Here is a 27,078-nt window from a genome sequence, read left to right as displayed (position 1 = left end):
TTCCAAATACCTAATTTAAATCTATCTTCTTTCAGTTTAAAGCCATTACCCCTTGTCCTATTACTACATACCTATGTAAAAAGTCCCTCTCCAGCTTTCCTGTATGCACTATTTAGGTACTGGAAGGTTTCTATAAGGTCTCCCCGGAGCCTTCTCTTTTCTAGGCTGAACTATCTCAACTCTCTCAGCCTGTCCTCACAGGGGAGGTGCTCCAGCCCCCTGATCATCTTCATGACCCTCTTCTGGACTCAATCCAACAGGTCCATGTCCTTCTTATGTTGGGGGCCCCAGAGCTGAATGCAGTACTCCTGGTGGGGTCTCATCAGAGTGGAGTAGAGGGGCAGAATCACCTCCCTCAACCTCCTGATCACACTGCTTTAGATGCAGCACAGGATACAGCTGGCTTTCTGGGCTGTGAGCGCATATCATCAGGTCACGTTGAGCTTCTTATCAACCAACACCCCCAAGTCCTTCTCCACAGGGCTGCTCTCAATCCAGTCACCTCCCAGACTGTATTTGTGTTTGGGATTGCCCAACCCACACGCAGGACCTTGCACTTAGCCTTGTTGAACTTCATGAGGTTTGCATGGGCCCGTCTCTCTAAGCCTGTCCAGGTCCCTCTGGATGGCCCATCCCTTCCCTCCCATGTGTCAGCTGCACCACACAGCTTGGTGTTGTCAGTGAACTTGCTGAGGGTGCACTCAATCCTACTGTCCATGTTGCTGACAAAAATGTTAAACAACGCTTATCCCAATACTGACTACATTAAATACACACTGTTTAGTCTCTGTCCTTTCCTTTTTCAAGGTTGACAACGTTGCTGGTAAATACACATATATAATGTGTAGAGTTCATATATGGTGTTATGTATACACGCAACAGAAAGCAGCATGCATCTTTCTCCTTGTCTTATTTCCTCCCTTACGTCCATTTATTACCCCACAACACATGCTTTCTTAATGCAAATACAAAACACAGGAAGCAAAAAGGGCTTTGATAAAACCTCTCAAGGAATATTTAATAAGCTGAAAAAACTTCTGGAGTTTATTTCTGTTTTCTACTATTCATGACTCTGATAAACAGCCAGAAAATATGACAGGAGTACAATCCCCAAACTAAGAAACAGGAAAACCAATGAAGAGAGCTTAAAAGGCCTTCAGAATTACAATTTTTAGGCAAACGTAGTATTTCAAAGAGTAATACTTTTAATGTGTGAGATGGCAATACTGTCCAATAATAGGTAAGCATAAGCTGCAGCAATTAGAAATCTGCAATCATAACAACCCTGAGAATTTCAGTTGTAACATATTCATCATGACTGTTAAAATATAGTGTTTGTACATTACGATATCCCTTGAGTTAAGCAAAACGGCAAAGGAATTCTCAACTTCTGCAGCACTAAGAAATGTCTTGTTACAGTCCTCAGTGCTTCTCAAGACAACGCAAGATATGTTTCCATTTTCATGTCAGCTGGCAAGCAAAGGATATAACAGCATTCTCACCTGTTTTTTCTGTTCTAGCTCTTTGACTGAAATTTGAAGTTTTTGCAGCTCCTGAACATACACAGCTACCTCTTGAGGTCCTTTGGCAAGTTCAGCTCTTAACTGGCTAATGGTAGCCTGAACAGATAAACAGAAAAGTTCACATTTAAAACAAAGCTTTGCATGCATAACCCAACAAAAGCAAAATGTCTGGTAGCAAAATAAAAAGCATCTTATATACAAATAAACAGCTTAAGAAGAAAATCACCTGCAAACTAACCTCAGAGCACCATGAGCCACAAAAGTACCACTGAGTATAGTTTCCAAGCTGAGATTAATTCACGTTCTACTTCAGAAGACAAAAATTGGCCCCAGTCCAATAGAAAATGCCAGGTTGAGTGCACAACCAATGAAAATCACAACAGATTAACCATTAATCATTATCACAGTTGAAACCCTCAAGGTGAAACCCTCCCCAGTCACAGCAGTTTACAATGGCCAAAATCTTCATCTTCCTGTTAAGAAAAAAGCACTGGAAAAGGTACTAAAAGTGAGTCTGGCATCTGATGCAAATTTGGTGTGTGACTTTTGGACACATCAACCCTTCCGGTCAGCATAATCAGGGGAACGATACTACCCTATTAAACAGGATGGGTAAAACCAAAATACATCAGTGATTGCACAGTATTTCAATACAGTAATGAAAGCAAACAAGAAAAGCACTTTAGACGGGTAACAATGGCTGCTCTAAAGCATGCTGCGTATGAATGCACTCGCTTTGAATATGCTATGTAATAGTGACCTTTTTAAAGAAGTTTTCTTTCCTATTGTTCTGATGACCACAGATTTCAGCACAAACATATAAATATTGAAATCAAGAATGAACTAAAGGAGAACAGAAGTAGAGACAATAAACATACTATTTACAACCTTCCTACAGAAAAAGGAAGACCAAGGAGAACATATGAACACATTATATGACTACATATAGTTAATAATTCTGATTTTCTGTAAGACTGTGCTTTACAAGGCTGTTTCGCTACAGAGTTGTTATCTAAAACACAACCTGGGATCTGTCTTTGGCAGACAAACATTCCAGGATGTTCTCAGAAAACAGAGTTATAATGCAGAAAACATGCAGAAGCTTGCTAAGGATACTATCCACTGCAGCCTTCCAAACTAGAATTCTAATTTATATGCATAAAGATACATTTATCTCATTCACAATTCAGTAAGCCCATCCTACATTTCATTCTTAACATGGAAGTATATCATGGATGAATATTCATTCATGATATTGTCTGGCTGATGTGTCTGTATGGCTAATGAACCAATAAGCAAACAGCAATCTATATGTTTAACCACCTCTTGAAATTATCTTGATACAACAGAAATCTACTCTAAGAATAAAAAGCTTTCAAAAAAAATTTACCTCAAATTTAAGAGTCTCCATTAGAAAGCAGAAAAAATAAAATGGATGGATGAAAAATGAAAATAAGCAGTCACAAAAACTGTTAGCAGACACACTTCCTCAAATTTGTTTGCAAGTATTCTGGTGGTTTTAATGTCTTTGATTAGTGGAAAAAGAAACAGTCCTAGCTTTATTAAATTTACCCATAATTTAATCTACTAATTTTGTTCAATTCTGTGGGCACTCAAATTAACAATCAAGCCTAGGCCCTGTATTTTATGAAGATTTATCAGATACTGAAGCAAATCCCAATCTGCCGAAGTTCAAAGAAATAATGAGTTCCACAACAGTGCAGCTGTTTTCATACTGTGTTTACTATGCAAGAGTCACTATAGCAAAAATCTAAACATTCATCTGAGAGATTTAGACACCAGAGTTTCAGGTACAACTCTAAAATAAGGCATAAACACTCAACAAACAAACAAAAAAGAAAGGACAGCAATGAACACATTTAGGCAACAACTGTAGAGCTATACTGTTCTTCACATCTCTCTCCTGCAGCATTTAAAGATGCTCATACAAGGTTAAGATGATCTTTGTTATTCTCTTCATCCACACCATAAATTTAACTTATTTTATAGATATGTCACTTTGGAAACCAATATTAATATACATAGCCCCAGCCAGCTTGGCAAAATCGCCAAGGATGGTGTAAGAACCACTTTACACTTTCAGCCCTTGCAATGGCCTTAAAGAGCAGAGCTGAGATGAAATGTGGCCAAACTCTTATGGACAAAATTGTTCCCATTATGCCAATGAAGGACTTCTATTTCTTGTTTTCTTACGGCTAACACTTTTCACAACTGTGACTTTTTAACAAAAGTAGAAATGTTTTCACTGCTACAACTCTGAGTAATTTTTATTTTTTAAAAAGTCTGATCTGTAACTTTACATCAACAGAACAGCTTTTATTTTTAACATGTCTTGGTCTATTGTTGCCGTATGTTGGAATTAAACAGAGAAGACAGTAACACTTCCAAGAAGAACCAGACTGCCAGTGCTTACCATGTTCTGCTATGCAGCAACTCAGTCTTCTCTGGTTCAGCCTACATACTGATGATACTACACAGACATCTGATATTATTATAATTGCTGTAGTGCAGTTTATAATCCTTCCATACATCTAAGACTTCTTATATGAACAAATCATAACAGCTAGGGGCATCATGCAGCCTTCTACATGATCTACCATTACTGCCAGGAGGACTGAAAAAAAACCTTCCTCACTTTTCTTTTTTCCTGTTAAAGACTGAAGCCTAAAGCTACATTTTAAAATGGCTAGTTATGTCAAAATGTTAACGTACCTAATTAGAGGGAACAGGGGAAATTCATGCTTCTGTGAGAATGTTTTAAGATAAAAGATTTTTGTTACACCCATGTCACTATGTCATTTTATCTTCACATGAAAACTAAATATCCAAAACCACAGAAGACTACAGAGAAAGTATTTTGAAATGAAATTTAAATCCTGCAGCATAATTGTGTGATCTCACAGTTAAAACCAAATTACAATTATGCAGCAACTTACATGGTCACATAACCACATTATATTCTTAACTCCAACTGTGATATTACTTTTTTCACATCTGATGAAGCTCTTGACATACATAATTTTAACCTGAAAACAATGGTAGATTCATGCTTAGTAAAATACTGTACCCTTGTACAATTCCTGGAGCTCAATATATCTGTTGGAGTGTGGGGAGGCAGGAGGGAAAGCCCTAAGGAGTTTAGAATAATGCCAGGCAGCACTTACAGCTCTGCAGCGCAAAGAAATAGAAAGTTAAAACTGCAGTTCTGAAATTTAGGGCACATGAAACCCCAGAATAAAAATATATCAGAAAACCTTGACATTCACGAATCTCAACAGGACAGAGGATACTAGGAGTCCTACAAAAACCCTAGGCATTCACTCACATAAGCTGGGGAATTCTGCAAGGATCTCACTTCACCAGGGTCAACAGCTTTGTGTTGACAAGTTTTGCTGGCACTGCTGCATTGGTGGGGGACAACAGAAAAGGGGAAGGGCAAAATTAAAAGGTCTCAAACACTGCTGACAGTCTTCAGTGAAGACTGTTATACTGTTAGGTCACCTATCAGTACAACTATACCAACCAATCAACCAGTGAGGTGCAACACCCAAGCAAGAGAATTCTTCTGCAGGTATGGATTTACCAACTCCTCAGTAGAATAAATCATATGTTAGACAAAAGCCTTTTTGGTGATACTGCATTTTTATCAGGATTTCTTGCCATTATCTCTGTCGGAGATTTCCCTCACTGTCATGTGAACAACATCAAATAGGCTTTAGTCAGGAGTGATCCGAGACATTTTGAGAAGTAAGGTTCCTTCTTAAAGATTCAAATCAGAGTTGTTACATCCCTTTTCCTCCATCTTGTATGGAAGCTAAGTGTTCACTGGTGGAAAACCAGATGAACCAAAACCAAGAAAACTGAGTATTTGCTATGGGAGAGGCAATTAGCTTTGCTTCCTTAAATACAGAGTTGTTATAAACTCTACATGCAAGAACAACAAAAAAAGGACAAATATTTTCAAAACTCCCATCAGCAATCTAAAACTTCCACTGATTGAGCCAAAGCTGGGTAAGCCTTCACAAAGTACTTCTGAAGAAACCAGCATATTCTGAAACTCAAGTAGACAGTGAGGTCCCTCTTAAATGAGATGAATTTAAAAAGTTAAAAATATGTAGGAAAATATGGAGAAAAAAAAATGTAAATTGATAAAAAAAAATAACATGAGAACAATAGATTTTATTTTATACTTTAGACTTCAGCAACAGAGGAAATGTAAAAAGTGAAAATATGGAGGAAAAAAATGTAAATTGATTAAAAAACCTAACACGAGAACAATAGGTTTTATTTTATACTTCAGACTTCAGCAACAAAGAGAGGAAAACTAAGGCGGTGGTGCCTGAAAACAGAGTACAGGTGACAACCTGACATCTTGACCTTATGACAGGGTGAGGCCTGGCTGTCATTCACTGTCTGCTCCGATCGGTAACAGGCAATGCTTGGAGGCCGTTATGCAGTGGACTGGGGAGGGTATGTGTCCAGAACAGATTTGTACCTTACACAGAAACTATTCCTACAGTAAGTAATAGGTGTAAAAAGGCCTCTCATGTGACAGTAAAAACTAGAAAGAACAAAAATGAAAACCAGTTTACAATATCCACTGAGATTTTAAAATCTTGTATAAATTCAAGAATTACATACATCCTATAAGAATATTGAAATTATTACCTACCTTGAACTAATCACTTCTTTTTATGTATTTTTAACACTCTAGGATCCATTTTCAGGCACATCAACTCAAACATTATCCAAAATTATCATTTTCAGTAACGTTTTTATCGGCGTGTAGCTCAGTAAGAGAAAAAAGTGTTTGAATCACACAGGTACTGCACTATTTGTCTCTCCCAGTACAAAGAGCACAGCTCCGCCAGAAGGTTTTTTCCTCTCATACTGGGCTCTCGTAGAAACTTTTTATGCCAAGAAAAGGTTTCAAAATGAAAAGCATGGGGACTTTTGGAGGGTAAATATTTGACAGAATTATGCAATTTACTGTAATGAAGAAACACGTCCATTAGGTAAGTTAGAAGACTCATTTAAGAAAGAGGCTTTTTCATTATGATGAATTAATATTTTCTATTTTATATGAAAATCGTGGCAAAGCTAGCACACACATCTTCAGGTATGATTATCACCTCTGAGTTAGCCTGCTCTGCCTGCAAGTGCTTGCACTCATCTTTCAGCTTCTCAGATTCTCTCTCACGTTCCAGTGTCATTTTGTCCATCAGTGTCTGAACTTGGACCAGCTCCTTCTTCAGGACAGCCACATCTTCCACACCAGGCCTTTGTAGCTGAAAAGCAGAAGAGAGTAGCAGTGAGCAACACACTGTTGCAGATATGCTTCCAGTGTCAGTTATCTCTAAAAACCTTTCAGACTGTCAATTTATAGACAAAGTAACATATACAGGATTACAGCTGGGGGGAGTGGGAACAAAAAAAAACAAACACCAAAACTACAGAAAAGTACTTATCATTCCCAAAGGAAATAGGATTTAATGGCTGACAAATGGGAAAAGGTCTCAAAGATTAAATTTCTGTAATTTTTATGTAGGTAGATGGCTAGGTTATAGGAGGGAGACCTTCCCTGGAAAAAAACACTGAAGTGACAGGAAATCAATGCAAAAAATTTATCTGAAGTCACAGTTCTCTAAGAAGTAGGCTGCACTGACTCCACTACTCTACAGAACGTATTCCATATATACTTTGCTGCTGTAATACTCAGAAGCACATCTCAGAACTGAGACACCTAACAATCCAGTGCTACACAGACTTTTATAATAACACTGCCTCTGTCTTCAAGAACTATTTCAGAAAACCACAAGAATAGACAAAAAAAGGGCAGCTGAAAGAAATGTCTTGAAGGTACTCTCAGACATGCCTCACACAAAACCCATAGGTAAAAATCTGTTGGGAATTACATCTAACGCACCATAACATCCCTCAAAATAAAAAGCTATGGAGGAAAAGGAGAGGGAAGGCAACAGTGGGCACTGAAGAAAGCAGACAAAAGGAGTGCTGGCATCTAGAAGACAAAAGGTACAGGAGAATGCAGAAGGAGAAAGGAAGACAAGAAACAATTACACAGAAAGGAATAGATACGTCTCGTGGCTGAGCAGGGCCAAGAGGGACTTGTGAGCCCTTCAGGGCAGCCAACTGCAGGGAAGAAGGGGGATAAATGGGTCCTAATTTCCTCCAGAGTCTAAACAGTGGTTGAGTGGGGAAAAACTAGCAAGTCCCCTTCACTACTGCTTTAGAAGTGGCACAACTGCTGAGTCTCTGGGATTGCTCCCTGGAGCCATGGCTGTATATAAAAGTCACCAGGAGCCAAAATCCTGGAATACAGACACGATGGTATCCAAGCACAAGAGGGACAATATTAACACAGGCATGATGATGACAGCTGCTAGCCTTTCAGTCACCATGTCACAAAACACCTCTCTGAGCACTTCTTATGAATGCAACGGTCCAGGGACAGCCAGAGAATAACACCTTATGGAAAAAGGGTGATCTAAAGACAGCTGTGCAAGTTAGAAATGGCATGCTCCAAGTACAGGCCTGCACAGCACATCTGTATTTGTAATACCCTGCAAAACAGCTGAAGGGTAGAGCATCAAACAAGCAGACTATAAGATAACGTACAGTCAATTTTAATATATGTCAGAAACAACATATACTTCCCCACTAGAAAAACACTGAAAATACAGGTCAGTGAAACAGATCAGAAACAATGTTGTTCTGACAAGCAGATGTCTCCCAGTTCAATAGTTTGACTGCTTTAAAACTGCATTTGCAAGCATTTAATTATATCCCTCCCTTGACTTGAAAATAACAAAAACATTAGTGTGATGTGAATACCAGCTCTGTCTTTAAGTATTCCACTGTACTTCTCTCCTTCTGCAGTTCTTGTGTCAGGTTTGTCACTTTCTGTTCTGCACCTTCCCGAAGGCTGATTTCTTCATCATACTTTGATTTAAGATCTAATAAGAAGGAAGTTGAATAAATGATCACTTGCACAAGTTGCACAAGAACAGAATCATACCTCATGTTAATATACTTACCCACAATTTCAGTGGCCAGTTGTGCAGCTTTTTGCTCAAACAAGTCTTTCATTTGCTTAATGTTAAAATTTTCTACTTGGATTTCTTCTAGTTGCCGTTCTAATGATTCTATTTCCATAAAAAGAACAGTATTATTTTCTGGAAGAACTAGGACAATACAGTTACTCACACCCATAAAGCAGGTAAATAAGTAATACAAATTCACTTATCCAATTAGCTTAGCAAAGTGAACAACTTTACTGAAGTTAAATATCTACAAGCATGATGCTGGAATCTGTCACTAGTTGAGTACTTTGCACTATTAAGTACATATTGGTTTTCACTGGTCACAAATAGCTCTTCGGATCACTGCAACATGCTGCTGAATTCCAAGCCCCAAACCGCAATAAAGCACTCTTTAATCATGATCAGTCACATGATATACCTTATGCACACATAAGGAAAATTTAATTCCATAAATGCCTCATGGAGAAAAATACAGAACAAAAATTATTGGTCTGCAAAATGAAAAAACAAAAAAATAATTGTTTTCTTTGCTAGCAATGAGTAAAGAAAAACTCTAAATAAAACCAGCCCTGACAAATGCTATAGTTTAAATATCAACAATCACTGTCTTTCTCAGCAAAAGACTTGTACTGAATGCTTGAATATATGAAATTATTAAAAACATGTTCAAAACTACTCATGAGAATTGCTTCCAGAGTCAGGAAAACTCCTGTCTCACTTCTAGCAATTACATATCTCAAGCCTCTGGAACATTTCCCCAGACTACAGCTATCAAGAGCCATCTATCTTAAGCACTTAATGAACTTTCTTCCCAGCAATTGTACCATTCCAGCTTTCTAGCTCGTTAGTTTTTACCAAAAGTGCTTTTTCATAAACTTAAAAGCTACACTGAAAAAAATTTCAGAAATTCCAGAACAGTGCAGAAATTAATATAATAAATGTTAGCCACCTGTAGATGTAGTCGTTGTCAATCCATCAGACTTAGAATCCTTAAGAAAACAGAATAAATGCATCATTAGACAGTAGGAATGAAAACTACTACTTCCAAAGTTCATCCCATTTTTGGAAACAAAAGGAAATAAAGACTTCCATGCTCAAATACTGCACAGCAGTGCAAAAATACCTGATTTGAAACAGTTTTATCTGGAAGACCGAAAAAGGCCAAGATGATTTTCCATTTCATGTATCATCACTACACTATCAGGCTTCCAGACTTGCAAGATTGCAGTAACAATCCCCTCCCCCTCCCTTTTCTCAGTATTGAAATTGCCCTAAAACCAGAGGTTACAGACATCATTAAATACATTCTGGGAAGGCATTCTGTCAGAAAGCAATTTCTGGGGTTTGTAACAATTCAGTCTCTAAGTAGCTCACAGTAATAAAAGAAGCAAGCGCTTTCTTAGGGCACAGCACACCACAATTTGCTTTGTCTTGTTTGTTCAGTTCATATGGACATCTGGTGAAATCCCACTACTGTTCTCCAAAAGTTCTTACAAGAAAAATCCCATCACCCTTTCTCATAACAGATGAAACACCACATTCCACTTCTTTTCTTTAATAAACTGAGTTCTGAATAAGCCCAACAGAAGGAAAAGTCTGAACTGAACTTGTAGAGACTAGTACGGAAGAATCATTATCTATTCTGACTATGTTCTTCAGAATTGTATATGCAGTTACATTGTGGAGAGATAACTAGCTTTGTTTTAAAGAACATGTCAATATTCAAATGATGGAACTAACTAAATCAGGCCACGTGCCTTACAAAAAAGGTATTAATCTTCAATGTCAATGCTGATGATAAACCTGCTTCAAGTATTTTAAAGCAATTACTTGCTGCCGCTGCCCCTGCAATTTCTCTAGTTCCTTCTTCAGCTCTTCTGAATACCATCTCTCCTCCTACGGGAAAAAAAAAAAAACAAACCAAACAACAAAACAAACAAAAACAAACAAACAAAACACCACAAAAAAAAAGGAAACGGGGAGAGAGAACTGTGAATTTCATTGTTTAAGACAGTGGAACACTTTGCAATTTGAAACAAAGAACCAAGTGCAAGTAAAATACATTTCCAACCTTCAGCGAAGCTTGCAAATCTTGGACTTCTTGTCGGAGCAGTGATACTTCATCTCTGAATAAATATACCCACAGAGTGGAAAAAATGAATACGTAGTGGTTATATTTTGTCAATTACATACAGGTTATGACGTGTATTAAATAACTGGAGTGATAGCCATGTACTACATAAATATAACTTACATAATTATAAATAGTTATTTTTAGATTTTTTGAAACTTGGCATAAACCAGATTAATAGATCCTTATTAGTCACTTTGCACATCACTTGAAAAAATGATAAACATGTTAACTGGATAAGTAAAGAAATAGATACGCAAAAAGTTTCATGAAAACAGAATGTGTATCTAAATCGGTGCATCAGCTCAACCACATGAGTTCAGAATGGCAGATGTGCATTGGGACATTTAACTGTTTTGCATGTCTTTTTATGAAAAGGACAGGTTTATTCTCCTTCACTTCCCATATCATGTAAAGGAACACTGCTAAGAGACAGCATGCTATCTTACTCCTTTTGAAATATGCAGTCACAAAATTTTTCATCCACACAGCAATGTGGTATGCACCACAGACACACTCACTTAATGGCCTGAATGCTTAAAGCCTTGGGATTTAAATTCTCAAATTTCATGCTTAAGCCTCCAGTCATGCAAGAACACAAGATCCAAGGCTACAACTGTTCCTAACTGATTTAGATAGCACCCTTCTAAACCACAGGTCTCCTTACAGAATTGCACAATATACATACAAGGATAATGTTGCATTACTGAGATACAGCCACTCCAAATCTAGAATGCACAGGTCATGAAAACAATGCAAACATACCCTTTCTTATTGTTTGTATAGAGGCAACACTGAGAAGTACGCAGAATATACATATAGGTACCAATGCCAACAAATTCTCTTAGTTTTACACCATACAATTTTACTGCTGCTGTGCTGCATTATCCCCTCCTCCACAGATGTTCTCTCAAATTTTCTTTCACTTCGAAGGAAAAAGAAAACCAAAGCAAGCTACTCCTTTAGCTAAACTGATGTAGATTCAATCTACATCAGCATATTAACATTGGATCAGGATCTAGAAGCAAGTGAAACACATGCACTTGAACCAGTAAAGCAAGAACTCCAAGGTGGACCAATTTTAATGGCAAAACAAACATGGGATATTGGGAGGTTTATTTTTTTCAGAGGATAATTTTCTGCTATTTACACATTATTCTGCCTGTGTGAGACATTCACTGAAGGTTTGCAAATACAACTTTACTGAGGCAGTTGTAGCTGTAATCCAAAACCTATACACTGGTTGTAAGTGGAGAAGAGGGAGCAGCTTTCTCACCAGCATGAGTAAATAAACTAATATTCACACCTGAGATTATACATTAAATCCTAGGCAGGTGAAGCAGTTAACTTTATTGAAGTTGGGCTGAATATATACCAGATCTGCAATGCTAAAGCTTTTAAGATGCTCCTGTCCTCATAGCAGATGAAAGGCTCTGAGCTGCATAAAAATAGTTTGTAGTAGAGAGGAAGAAGGGGAAGAGAAGGGGAAGACTGTTTGTAATGTAAGGACCCTTCTACAGCAGTTACCTTGATATTCCCAACATAGTTTTGTTTGATGGTTTTCAGATGAAACCTAAATTCAGTTTAACTGACCAATGGAAAATGAATGGGGGAAAAAAGTGTAAGGTATCACAGTAGACATTGTAACTCTTTTTCTTACTGCCATCTAAATCCTCAACAAATCTCCCCTTCTGTCACGACCGTTACAACCCCTTCCTCTTCTCAGTACATCTGAGCCTCACCATCTGGCAAATCCTTACTACCTTTTCCTTATAATCCTCTCCATTCCCCACCTGTAACGCCAGTGTCTCCATCCCAGCACCAAGTACCAATGGTCTTGCTGAACTGCACTGGGGAAGAGTTACATGATTTATTCTTGGCACTTAACCATGGTGGTTTATTGATGGTGTGGAAGGAAGAGGACACAATATAATTCATGGTACCTAGCTTTCTCTACTGAATTTCACCTCAGCCTTGTTCCTATGAGTTACATGTAAGTTTCCCTCCTAGAAGGCTAAACAGAGTAGCTCCCTGATGCAGGCTGAAGTATTTCTTTAATATGGTAATCCAAGTCTTGGAAAAACATGTTTATGTTGAATGAGAGTTTTCTCAAGCAAGCATGCCAACTGAGAAACATTAAGGAACACCACAGTAATAGGAAGAAATAGCTCATGTGTTACACAACAGCTCTCACCAGACTCCCTTCACTCCATCCAAACTTCCTGACCTTGTCCACTTTTTCAATTATATAAGAGAAAACAAAACCACTTGTCCTTAAACTTTAAAAAAACGGGGGAAAAAAAGAATTTCACCAGCCTACATCTGGTTGACATTGGAAATTTGCAGGCATAAAAATAAATATTTCATAAACTAGTTATGATGAATAATTCCTCCATGTGAATGCTATTATTCTACTAAGAGCATCATTTCAGGTCTAAGTTATATTGCTCCAACAAGGCTTAAATCAGACAGAGCAGAAATACTCATTCTTGAATACATGTGAACGTAGGAAACCCAACATAACTCCACTAGAACCTACCACTTTCTCCTATATAAAGCCATAATTTCTTTTGTTGCAGCATCAGGGAGAGGAGGCAGCTATCCACGAGGAAGGGCTCATCGTGCATGAAGACAAGACCTCTGCTAATGCTGGCTCTTATTGACTTGCCAGCTCTGCACAACACTGGGGAGACAGGGATCTTCATTTGGATAACAACTGAAATATGTTACCTTCCACACTCCTTTCTCACCAAAGAACCACCGTCTCTTGAATTAATTACATAAATATATGTATTTCATATTATTGGTCTTGTGGTGTGTACCTCTGAGTGCTGAATGAGGCCACAGGCAGCTGCACACTCTAACACTGCTGTGTGCAAACCAAGGGAGTTTGGAGGAACGTGACAAAACAGCAGCATGGTCTGTCATTTACAACAGTCCAGAACAAACACTGAACAGAAAAATAACTAGCAGGAGGCAAAAGGAAACCTACATAAATTTTACTCCTAAGAAAAAGCTTCCTGAACCAACACAGGCAAACTACTCAGTTCAAGTTTTGTAGATAAAGTTTCACGTTATCAGTTCCTGCTACATACAGCTGCTTTTAAAAATAAAGCAATCGGATACATTTCCTAGGAACAAATTTAACAATACAATTTTGACCAAACATTTAAATAAACTAAATTAGAGATTTCTGAAGATCAGCATGGAGTTTCTGGAACACAGGAGAAGAATTAGTGACACAGACAGAAACTTCTGATTTGAAACTAACTAGGTAATATGGAAGCCTATTTAGGCAAATACTGATGTTGTAATTACACAGTAAGTACTCTAACTACCCAGGACAAAACTAGGTTTTTTCTCTATCTTCAGGGTTGTCCTCACACACCCTCAAAAGATGAAATTTCAGCTCGATGCCAGAAATTAGGAGGAACCTGTATTTTTTCTGCACACTCCTAAAAATCATTCCAGTGTGTAATATTGCATTGTCAGCTGCTGGAGAAATAGGTGATTTAATTAACAATATAAACATGTGTATCTTATTTTCATTTATTGTCAGATCAGTATCAGCCAATGAAGTTTCAAGCTGCTTTTCAACTGTAGTTGCAAATGGAGTATACATAATTAAGTGTTCAGATTAATACAGCCTTCAGTGTAATCAGAAGCAACTCAACACTGACACAAAAGCACATGCACAAGTGAGTACTGTTTCACCTTTCCGGTGACAGATGACCTTCCCCTCCATGAGTTGAATCAATGCCAGAATTATGAACTGCTTCATAGTGCTTGAACAGCTCCTCAGCAGATCCATGAGACTTCATACAAAGAGGACAAATAAAGCCCTATTATAAAAAAGAAAATAAAAACAAATCTTTTAAAAAAGGTGAGTATTAAAAACTTTTTTTTCATCTTATTTTTACACAGAATTGTAAATTTTGGTTGAGCATCTAAAAGGTAGCAAAAACTATAAGATTCATTCTAATTCTTTCATGCTCTGATAACAGTTCTGGCAAATAAAAAGTTATAAAATGCCTACAAAGTCATATTCCATTATTCAGTGGGTTTTTCCCCAGTAACATTACATATTAGCAACAAAACCTTTATTTAGAAAATTAAGAAGTCATTTCAGAAGGACTGCTCTGCAATTTCCCCCCACCCCCACCCCACCCCCCCCCGAAAAGAATTTTCCATACAACTTTCCATAAATCCAGATTCTTCTTCCAAAGAGGAGGCGGTTTGGAGTTTGGTCTTAAAAAAAGGAGATGCAAAAATCCATTCTAAAGCACTGCTATTCATACACCTATTACCACCGTATTTAAACTACTGGTTTCAATATGGGCCAGAAGATTAAGAACCACTTTTTACCTTACATATAATTAGTTAGTAAATGCAATTCAGAGAAATACTGCCTTGAGAAAATCAGATCTCTACAGCCTAAAGAATCAGAAATCACCATTTTCATTCCAGCATAATTACTGCAAGCTTACCGGAGTGAAAATTAAGCAGAGCACTGCCCTCATTCTACCCATTAGCCCACAGACAAGTGAAAATGTAAATATCATGTATTTATGTATAAATATTATGTCCAAACTGCCATTTATCAGATGTACCATCCATCTCATTTTCTCTAGCAACCTATTACACCTGCTTTTTAAGTGCTGGACTTTATACTGGTTCTTCACTCACTTGGTTATGCCAACTTTGAGCCCAATTCCCATTTACTCTACAGCCCATATGCACCATGGTGGCAAAACAGAGACATTTCAAAGTGAAACAATTTAGTCTCATATTAAAGGCTTCCTGTAATTCCAAACTATGTAAAGAGAAACTTGTGTGAGATTAAGGCCCCCCTGTTTCTTAAATTAATTTCAAATGTGCTTTTGCACATTTATATGTTACCCTTAAATCCCTTATGCCAATACAAATTGCAGTGCACTCCAAATGGTAGCTAAACCAAGGCTCTCTAGTATCCAGGATGAGAGTACTCCTGAAGGATTATCAAATTTCACCTAATGTATACTCCCATATGTTATCTGAAGGATGTATGAAGAGTTCTGACACTCTTTTTCTCCTCTTAACTTTGCATTTGGATGTTAATAGACAATCCACAAAACCTGAAATATAAGCACAAAGTGAACATACCGAACGTGTATGTTGATAACCACAACAGCACTCATTTTCTAACTTGACGTTCATAGTATTTTGTTTCACTAGTCACTAAGAATTCAACAACCAAATGCTTACATGGATTTAACACAGAAAAACCATCACATTCTGCTACTCAAACATGGCTAGAGCTCCAGAGCACTGAACAGAGACTTCATAACTGCTATTACTTATTTAGTGTTTCAGAAATTAATTACTAAATAAATACAGTTGCTTGTCAAAACCACCACATATAATACTGAAGACCAATTCTGGCACAACTAGATCAAACAAAACAGTATATTCCTCCTTAAGCAGACAACATGCATTCACCCTGAACAACCATTTATTTATTTCCAGAATTGATCAGCACGGTTTCACCCCAGATTAAACCAAGTTAACTCATATATATGTATACATGCCAAAATAGCTACAGAAAATTTGTTAAACCACTAGGTTCCCAGTAATGTTTATCTGATACAATTAGCATATAATTATATGATGGCAGTGACAGTCGCTCTGAGCAAAAGAACCAGAGGGAGATTTCTGGAAAAAAGCAACAGCAATGAACCATAGGAGGGGTCAAAAAGCAAGGGATTTTTCTTCCCTAGTAGGTGAAAGAAGTCGGTCTCATACAACAACAGTGCAACAGCATCCTTTTGGGATGAAACACTACCAAGTGGTTCTCATTGTTGTGTTGAGTTTCTCAGTGATGGGAAGGTCTGCTGTTCACAGAGAAAAGCAACTGTTCCTCACAGCACCAGTAAGTGCATCTAGAAAGAACGGATGTAGAAATTGCTCTGGCCTCTCCTTCCTTTTGCCCTTTATTTCCTTCCATTTAAACAACAAAATCTGCTTCTTTGCTTTTTTGTGGTTGGGTATTATTCTGTGGAAAGAGAAGCCCTGGAGAACAGGAAAGAATAGATTACATGTGCAATTAGGACAGCAATCATTCATTTGTCTCAATTATTAGGCAAAGCCAGCCCACGATTTCCCAGGCAGGCAGATCTGAAGGCGGTGGCTGCAAGGGCAAGGGGCCAGACAAGAGCAGAGCTGCTGAGCCAAGGGAACATGCTGCAGCTGAGAGCCCGCAGAGTGAATGGGGAGCTCTGGGAAGGCAGGCATGCTGTCACCGGCAGAGGGGGAAAGCATGGTCAAAACCTCCTCTTCATGATCGAAAAACCCTTTCTCTCACACAAGCAGGGATAAATAGTGCACACACCAGCCCCGGCCCCTCCACCAGCACTGCCATGACCATGGCTGGCCTCGCTTTTGGGGGACCTGGCACTGCTGGAGTCAGCGCTGGGTTAGAGCTCTCACACACACCCTTACTCTAATGTAGCATTTCCTAGCTCTAACAGAGTAAGACACCACCCTTCTGCAATAGGACATCCTCATCAGAGAAAATGTCACCACCCCTGTGCAGAGCTGGGGTGGGCAGGAATGCCGGTTCCTACAGCTGCAGGCACCACCACCCACACATCAGAGCCTTAAACTGCACAAACCCAAGACCCGGTTGCATCTCACAGGCTGATAATATTCAGATGTTGACTGTTAACTGGCACTAATTCAGTTCTCTTTAGAGTAAGAAAGTCAGAATCATCAGGATCTTCTGGGCACCAGACAGAAGTGTGTAAAGGTTTCCTGGGCCTGCAACTATTAGCCCTCAGTGATAATCAATGTTCAGGGACTTGGGTTGGTTGGTCTCTTGCTTTATTGCTTTTAAAAATAAAATAAATACAGCCAGAAAAATATCTCAGCATCATCCTGAAAAGAATTTTGAAAATATATGCAAAAGTGTATTTTACTAATCTAAAGACAAATGTGTGAGAAGGGAGAGATAAAGAAACCTGATGGTCTGAGATGCTTAAATCTTGTAAGCATTTTTGTTAGTTTGTAGGAATTTATACCAAGTGCAAGATATTCCTATATCAGGACCATGCCTGCCCTGGATAAAGAGGAGATCGTGCAGTTACAACCATAAAACGCAACACTGGTCACTACAACTTGGGGGAGCAGATGGGTCCTTTCCAGTAAGCCTGCAATTGGCTCCCTTAACAGACTCCTTTACAGAAGCAAGTATGAGTGCAATGTTCTTATATTTGAAGAAGGAAGCTACCATATAAAACATGCACAGTTATACTTTTCAAAAGGCTGTATTTGCAAAGAGACACTTGATAGGTTTCATTTTAAAATGCATTTAGGAGATATTCTGCATAAAGCACAGCCACAGAGAAGTGAAAGGCAATTAATATTCTTCATTTAATAAAACCAAAGACATCACTTACAGCCCCTGCAGTGCTGCACTGTAAGTCATAACTCCCTAAATGACGTTTCTAAGTGGGCTTTATCTTTCACTTTACGCAGGGAGAAGAGATACCAACAGAAGTTAAAGGATGATTATTTGGGGTTTGTTTTTAAAAATAGAGGATCTTTCCACCAGGAAATGACCATTTATTGAACCCAAAGCTTTTTGCAGATGTCTGTCAGTTGACAGGAAAATAAAAATAAAACCACAACCACCACATGCACAAGTTTTTGTCAGGAAAGCATTCTTAAGATCACCACAGAACTACTGAAACAAGACAGAGCAGGAACAGTAAAAATAAAAGGAATCAAACCAAAACCCCATATACATGCAAAAACAAACCACTAGGAGTCAGCACACAATTGGCATTCCAGTGACAACAAGAGACATGCTAAACTTAAAATCCCAATTTTCTGTTCCCCAGGGAAATGTTTCTCTTTCAGGTGGATGCCTGTGAGCCATGCCTAGCACCCAGCACTTCCACAGTACCACACTGTTCACTGTGGGACAGGCCTTCCTCAGTGCAAAGACTCCAAAACACACAAGTTTCACTCAGAGCAGAACAGAAATTGCTACACAGAAGTTTTGTATGAAAGTGTCTTGCCTTAGCTTGAGTTATAATGCCAAATTTCTCCAAAGACCTCGGACTCCACGGAAGCACTGGAGGCTTCTTTACTTGACCTTCTCAAAACAAGACTTAGGAATAAGCCTGTAGAAAAACCTTTGTAGCTACTTTCCCCCTCTAATAGTTCAGGCCTGATAAAGTTAAGCTTCTCAGTGCTCCCTCTCCTAAAAGGCATACAAGGTAAATGATTCCTTTTAGGTAACATTCATACTTGTACAAATCATTAATAGAGTATTCTTTGGGAATTACGCCAGGATGCTAAAAGCAACACTGGAAGGAAACTCTCACCACAAGAACTACCATATTTATTTATATTCTACCAATATAATTTACAGAGCTATTAACTGTTGGAAGAACTTTGGCCTCCCACATCAAAACACACTGCCCAGCGAGAGCAGAGGCATGGATCCACAGGCACACTGTACACAACCAGACATACTGCGGTATACTGTAGAGCCCTTCTAATCCTCAGACTATTTTAAAACTGATTCAGAAATAGTTTACATAACAGAAGAATCAATGTATAAGACTGAATGAATTCTGTTTCTCTAGCTTCTCCTTGTATTCTGTAGGACTCGAGGGAGGGGGGGATGGGGGCAGGTCAGGGTGTAAAAATATATTTTTAAAAATTTCAGCCTTCTCAGAATATTTTCTTGTAATAGTCTTTTTCTCACTGTTCTGCACAAACCTGATCTAATGAAGTTGTGTAGTGCGACATTTTGAAAAGCAGTATTTTCCTTACTCACTAGCAAAGAAAGATTTTTCAAAGATACTCCCTCAACAGACTGAAGGCTCACACTTGAAGTTTAAAAAATAACCAAAGATTTGCATGTAGGTGTCTATTCCCCAATCACTACCAATGCACAGTTAATAGAACAAGAAATTAATCAGCTGACCTAATAGATGTGTATACCATATGTAGGGTCAGCATAACAGCTCCCTGGGCTCCATTAATGGTAACTGGAGCTCAAGACACCTACATATACATGCATTAAATCTGATTCATCTGCCAACTGCTCTTTTTTCCCCAGAGCTTTAACGAAATGGTCTTTGTAGAGCTAATATGAAATCTTTTCTTAAGTAATTAATGAGTGAAAGCACAGCTTACTTGATTTTAATCTCCTTTTTCACAACTTAAAATGAGTTATCTGGCAGAAAGATGACAACACTTCTTGAAGAACAGTCCCATGGGCAAAACAGTTTTTACAGGATGGAATTCAGATTTGCTCGTATAGTTGGAGTCCAAGAAAAAAGGTACCCTATTTAGTTTGAAAGTCATAGCTACATATCTTCACTAGCATTTTCTTGAAATGTCTTATGACTGTGTAGTCTATTCTCCAATCCCATTTTAATACTGCATAGAGCTGAAACAAGCGCTTCCATCTAGGTTGCGATGACTGCTGCTCATCTACAGCTGTATGTGGTAGTCATATAGCAAGGATAGCGCACACACACAGTTGTATTTGCTAATACAAATAAAGCTTCTACAACATCTTGAATTTTTATTCCAGTAATTATGACATGAGTCAAGCTTAAAGAACCAAGGAACTTCGTTGTTTTCCACTAAGAAGTCAATTTTATTCCACAAACACTCTTCTTGGAAAATACTGAAGTACTGTGGTGAACAAAAAACAAAAAAAAAACACACCAAAACAATCCAAAAATAAACACCAAACCCCACAGAATTTCAGTGTAATTGATACTTTTACCATACAGAAAAGAGTACCGAGTCTTCTACCATATACATGCTATAGGATAGATTAGCCCAATCCAGTAAGCACTTCAACATGCTTGGCATTCACATGACCGGGCTTTAAGTTTAAATAAATTTGAATTTCTGGGCCTCACCTTTGACCTTCCAGAAATACTGGGCCAGCACTCAAGCCTACAACCTGTTTCCAGTGAGCCACATGAATAAAAAGCAATAGCTGTGATGCAAGCCCAGAGCGCTAACACCTTCCATCCATGACCTGTATTTGCCTACATCTCATAACCCAGACTTACATTAACAACACTTTCACAACTGTATTGGTACAATAAGATGTATGCTGTGAATAAAGTCCAGCATGTTTAAAAACTGAAAGTAAGTTCAAGAACTGTACGGCATGTTCACATGTTCAGAAGCATGAACACTTTTATGGAGCTGCTTTTAGTCTCTGTGTGTCATGAATATTTGGAAAAGTTCTAAATTCACCATTCACATTTCTCCACTGCAGGTGAACTTCCACAATGTTCCCTGATACAAGAAACACATCTTCACCAGCGGTTTAAGCAGTAAATCTAAGCTAAAACTCAGATATTCTCCACTTACACAGTGATTTAAGGACTGAAACATGTTAAACAGAAGATTAGGAACTGTATATACTTAGGGCCAGAGGACAGAAAGATACTGATTTTTCAGAGCTGAAAGATGTATCAAGTAGTTTCTAGCTTTTATTTCCCAAATATTTATGGAAGCAATTAACTGAATCCTCAGGAAGTTCTCAGAGGCAGATTAAACTGTCTGCCTAGACAGCAAGGGTAAGACCACATTTCTGAAATAAATTACATAGTCTTACACACTGATTAAAAAAGAAGAAAAATCAGGAGATATTTTAAGTTAAAGAATAAAAAAAATTAGATCACTTCCTTCACATATTGTTAAAAGGAAAATACAGTTGACATCTTTGCCACACCTTCCACCAGAAAAAGCCTTTTCCTCTGTGTTTACATAAACAGTAAGATGACAGAGGCTTCCTCGGATATCATCTCTAATCATTAGAAAAGTAGGTTAAAAGGTCATGTTTTATATAATTAAGACCTGCAGTCCATTTCAATTTTACAAGTATTTAGCTTCCTGCACAAAAAGAAAAAAGGTGTCTCACTACAGCTTATTTTATGCCAGATTGCAGACTCCATGTCTTCCCAGAAAAGAAGCTGAATTCTTCCTCAGAAGAATAGAACCAACATAATTTCTAGTTCAGCTCTCTTCTGGTTTTATTACTATTGATGAGTAAGACTACAATTCTGTCTCACAACCTACAAGACTACAAATTTGTCACAAATTAGAAACTCTAATCCAGTGGATTCTCTATTTCTTAAAGTCTCATCACATGGCCAAGTTAAATCACATCAGTATCTCTAATGCTTAACTGTCTTAGTATTGTTCAGATGTTGCAGGAAATTAATGTATCAGTGTAGCTCAACCAATGATTTTTGTTCCTGTGCAAAGCAGACAATTAATGCTGAGGTAAAAACAGCTGCCACAACCTAATTTGAGAAGCCACTGAAAGAGCAGCCAAAGAGAACAAAATATCAGCATTAAAGCACTGACATGATGTTCTGTGCAAAGCCAGTTCAAAACATTCCAAGGGCATCCATAAAAGCAAAAGATGCAATCAATTACATCTACAGTAAGAGACAAGTAGGGAAAAAAACACCATAAAGAATGAGGTCTTTTCAAAGAAAGACAAGAAAACCCACACTTTCGCATGACTAGTATGTCAATTTACACTCTACGTAAGGCAGGCAATCCTACTATGAAAAGCCTATTCAGAAAACATCAGGGTCATATCTTGCTTGTATTAGCTAAGAAATACATATTTACTAAACATCTGGAAAGTTATAAAGACTACCCAAAAGAATTGTTTAAAAATTGCTTTAGATTTAGCCTAGCTGTAGATAAGACAATAGATGTTAACAGCCACAATATTCTAAACATTGCAGGAGTACCATACAGTGGTTTTTCTGGATGCCACAAGAGAAACTAGGAAGAGAAGTCTGAAACTAAGCCTCTCTGACTCGCTGTTTATACATACTGATCATCCAACAGACACAGTCAGGAAATGCTGGACACAGTTTAGAAATGTATCATTCCTTTAAGAAAAAGAAAACAAAACAGAAGAAGCCACACAGCTTTTGTTAGTGACGCCACTGTATACATGTAAGTGGGGAACAATGTCCCTGTTTGGGAACACGGCAATGACTTCCGTATGGCAGTTGTTTGGCTGAGTTGGCTATATATGGACAGACATTTGCCAACATTTTGGTGGTGGTTCCTGCAGCTGAATAAACCTTTGTCTTTTAAAGTAAAGCTTCACCAGTGCTTGGGGGGAAAGTATTTCACTGTCATTTTCACCAGTTATTATATGGTGCAATCCCTAGATTGAAAAATGAGGGCTGCACAGAGAGTTGTTTAAGAGGAAGACCATAAATAAGGCTGTAGATGAGCAGCAAGGATCCTTTCCCACAACAGGACATCAGACACCTTCAGAAAACGCAGGTGTGGACACCTGTGACTGACGAACAAGACCAACTCTGACTGCATGGAGGACAGAGAGGAGGAAAGAGCAAGGTGAACAGAGGGACATATGACCTGACTTACTAAAATTTTCATCAGCAGGGAGGGTGTATCAGTGGAAGACAAGTTAGTAAAGAAAGCTATAGGCAAAATTAAAAGGAAGCTACTAACGCTTTTGTCAACCAACTGACAATTTTTCAGGTCTCACAAAACACAGCCAAACACTGGCCTTCCCACACATCCTATCTACATGTTCAAGGAGAATGCACTTGGCAAAAAACTGAACTTGGGAGCTTCTTCAGCATTGTTTCCAACCAGATATATTTGGACTTTCCACAGTAGTATCCACAAGCAATAGAAAGCCAAGCATCAGTTTAAGTAAGCCAAACTCAGCAATGTTTCATATGTCTGCTGCATAATGTTATCAATGTCATCTTATATTATTCTTATAATGCTGTCCCAGGAATGGCAAAGATGGAATGAAAGGTGACAAGGTGTTGCTGTTTCAGGATTACAATCCTGAAAGCTTGTTGCAAATGCAAACTATCATTTTCCATCAACAAATGCAAACCATCACCTTCTCAGTAGTCAAGCATTTTAAACCTTACATACTAGTATTGATGATAGCAATAAACTGATTTCCCCTCTTTTTCAATGCTTCTATGCATGCTGATAAAAGATCAAACTGGAAAGAAAAAAAAAATTAAATTCTTTCTTTCTCACCTCTTCTAGATCTTTACAGAACCACTGTAACAAGAAACACAGCTCTAGCAACAGGAAACAGCTACAGCTAGAAACAACTGAAATCGCATTTCACGTGCTACACTCAATACACAAGTTTTATCAAGTTAAAAAGTTGTAATCAGCTATTGACAAATAAAAAGTACTGACAGGTAACTTACAGTGGAAAACCAAAAAGTGGGCAAGAACCCACAGTCAACTCCATGAAACTATCTTAACCATAACCCTGCTTAAATAAAAGGTTAATTTCTTCAGGTAACCAAACCACCTCTAATGGCTCACATCCCACAGTCTACTGACACCATCACACATCAGGAATGCTACTGTCTGTCACTGGTAAATCACAGCTTATTCAAAGTAAGGCACTTGCATTGTAACCCGGTAATAAAGCATAAAATCTGACTTGACCATGAACAAAGCACTACTGATGGTCTTTGCTTCAAGAGGAGGCAGAGAGGAGTCAATCAAAAGCAAGCCCCAAGTTGTCCTGGCTCTGAGGAGGTCCCCCAGCACTCCAGGAAAGCAGCACAGTTCAGTTTTACTACAGATCCTGCTCACTTTAACAGGTGACAGACACTTCACCCTTGAAAAGAGATCTCGGATAACTCTAGGATAAGCAGTGTATTGATGGCTTTCATCATCTTTGGGAATAACACCCCACTATTTGAAGTTTTCCCTTTTAAAATAAAGTGTAAATACACATCAAGTGTAGTGAAGGAAAAAGCACCACTTAGCAAATGCATACAGCAACAAACACAATAAAATTGCATCACTCACAGAGCCTCGAATAAACTCTTTGATTCCAAAACTACAAAAGTACCATCGGCAGAAAGAATGCAAAACTTCACCTCCCTACAAACCCATTTAGTGCATGGCAGGCTACCTGCCTCCAGAAGTCACATCTACTCTCTGAAGGTTCACAGTAGAAAAAATTCAGATAGCCTTGTGCAGCTGGAGGCTGTTACCTTACAGAATCTAAATTCTTCCAATCGGGTAGTATAAAACTGCACACTTCGTTTTAATTGTGCAGTTCTAAACTCCACAATTGGAAAAATTTAGAAATGAACTACTATTTATGTCTATTAACTGAAACATCCTTTGCATTTTGTTGGGGACATAAAAAAAAATAAAATTCTATATAAAAAAATTGGGGTTATAATTATTTTTATAATGTTGCTGCAATACGTAAGGCTCTTACGTTCAAGAAGAGAAGCTTCTACATTTTTTATATTCCTGTCCTCTGTTCCATCTTTTACTCAATGTATGTATTTAGGAATCTGCTTTAAACATAGTTAGCTAGTAAGAGCTCTAAATGTTTCTTTTCACAAAGGATATACCAGATCCAACACCACATTTATCACTATACTGAGTCTGATGTAAAGTAAACCAAATAAGGTAACAGTCTTATTTGAAAGAAAATCAAGCAAAAGCTGTTCAAAAACAATACAGCAAGTCCCCCAATACCGCAAATGTTTCATGCAAGAGAGAACTGCAAACCAGAAAACTAGAAATAGATTAATTCATCTGCTGAATGTATACTTTGAAATCATGCATAGGAGATCAAATTATGTATCAGCAAGGAATCAAAACAAACAATTTAAAAGCTGACACCCAAGCCACAAGAAAAGATGTATGTTCATTTAAAGCAGCCCCATTACCAAAGCTATTGAAACAAAATAAATAACACCCACAGTAACAGCTGGGAGATCACGAAGCTCCTGTCTTCCTTCTGTCCCAGTGTGCTCATTCTGGTAATGTTCAGACAGATCAGTGGGAGTTACATATACTTTCATACATAGTGGACAGATGAAGCCCTGTGAAATGTATATTTGTTTTTAAGAAACTAATAAAGACAAACAAGCAGATTTGGAATCAAATGTTGTTCAAATTCTTACACTGACACTTCTCTACAGTCACCAAAAGCAAAGTCTGTTTTCCTTTCAGAAAGACATTTTTTGCAAACCACACATCAATATCACGGAGAACGCAAGAAGGAACAGTTATTAAGAACATGAAGATAAACAAATCTGAAACACGCTAAAAACCAGCACCACTGGTGCATACTACCATGTGTTTTCCAGACACTCTTGGGTCCCCCCTTCATATGACAGAGGAATCAGCTGCATCACAAATTGTGAGTGGACCATTATGAAGCATCACGTCAGATCCACCACACGGTTTCCCATAAGGGCATTCAGATGTTTCACAGAGAGAAAAGGGTGGTGTGCTGAGACTGCAGAAATACCTCTGTAAATTAATTAAAGCAAGTTTGTAGCAGCAGGAGAGGCCTAGGCACCAGCATGGCAGCATGCTTACTCAGGATAAAATATGCACCTTCTTTGGCAGCATTTAACAAAAGAAACTCAGAATGCTCACCAGAAATTTACCAAAGCCAATAGTTAAATCGGTTTCTGAAGAACAGCAGTTTTACATCTTCAAGACACACGCTACATGCTTAAACACCTAGAAAAAGCAGGGGGGAGAGTAAGGTGCTCTGGGCATCTGTTCACACTGGTGGCGGGAAGATGCCTGCACCTCAGCAGCAGAGCACTACACAGGCAGGCAGAATAGCCTGAACACAACCTTCCATGCATGTATGGGAAGGTTAAAGCCCCTTACAAAGAGGATGTCTGTGGCAAACCTGTCTTGCTAACACAGCCATGTTACACTAATGAAAGTGTAAACACACTGGTGGACTCGCTGCAAGCATGGAAAATTCAGCAACCCTGTACTGCAGACAGAGTTGCACTGGGACCTATCCTACAGCTCAAACTTTTCCTCCTTGGGCAGATTGCACAGTGAATAAAAGATATATCTAGTCTTGAATACAGGTCCTATGTGTGCTCTGAAGTGCTGACGTGGCCACAGACAGGACTAAAGCAGATTTTCACCTCTTCTTGAGCAAGGAACAGTTTGAGTTCAGGCTTTCCCACTCCTTTTTGTTTCATATTTACAACTCTCAAAAAACAGAATGGATTTCAACCAGGTTTGAGGAGGTAGGAAACATGAGAATCTGCACAGATTTGTTAATTATCCTCCATTTAAATCTTGAAGCAATACAAATTAGAAAATCTATCCAAGAAACTGGAGTGAAAACAAGTCCACTGGAGTTCTGACTAGGTAACACTGGAGAACCAGGTAGGAACATAACAATGAAATGGAGAGCAAACATTCTGCAAAGTCTGGCTGTGATGCTGCTGGAGATAAGCTCTGAGACACCACCTCAGGCCAGCTGTGCAGGAAA

General features: G+C 38.3%; 1 protein-coding gene across 4 annotated transcripts in view; it reads right to left on the bottom strand.

Annotated features, from left to right (window-relative positions):
- Positions 1 to 27,078, bottom strand: part of EEA1 (early endosome antigen 1) — an 80,604-nt gene that overhangs the window by 43,307 nt on the left and 10,219 nt on the right. The window contains exons 3-11 of one of the 4 annotated variants that reach the window (XM_074902751.1): positions 14,451 to 14,578; positions 10,677 to 10,731; positions 10,436 to 10,501; positions 9,555 to 9,594; positions 8,600 to 8,707; positions 8,397 to 8,518; positions 6,677 to 6,832; positions 2,914 to 2,928; positions 1,503 to 1,619 (exon numbers count right to left, since the gene is read on the bottom strand). In XM_074902751.1, coding sequence (XP_074758852.1) covers positions 1,503 to 1,619; positions 2,914 to 2,928; positions 6,677 to 6,832; positions 8,397 to 8,518; positions 8,600 to 8,707; positions 9,555 to 9,594; positions 10,436 to 10,501; positions 10,677 to 10,731; positions 14,451 to 14,578 — 807 coding nt within the window. Of the gene's footprint in view, positions 1 to 1,502; positions 1,620 to 2,913; positions 2,929 to 6,676; positions 6,833 to 8,396; positions 8,519 to 8,599; positions 8,708 to 9,554; positions 9,595 to 10,362; positions 10,502 to 10,676; positions 10,732 to 14,450; positions 14,579 to 27,078 lie in introns of those variants that run through there. The other 3 variants (XM_074902752.1, XM_074902755.1, XM_074902754.1) reach the window with 3 other exon arrangements.

Source organism: Athene noctua, chromosome 3 (genome assembly GCF_965140245.1).
Source record: "Athene noctua chromosome 3, bAthNoc1.hap1.1, whole genome shotgun sequence".
NCBI classification, from domain to species: domain Eukaryota; kingdom Metazoa; phylum Chordata; class Aves; order Strigiformes; family Strigidae; genus Athene; species Athene noctua.
The sequence above is the reverse complement of the archived record's forward strand: the minus strand, read 5'-3'. Positions and strand labels throughout refer to the sequence as shown.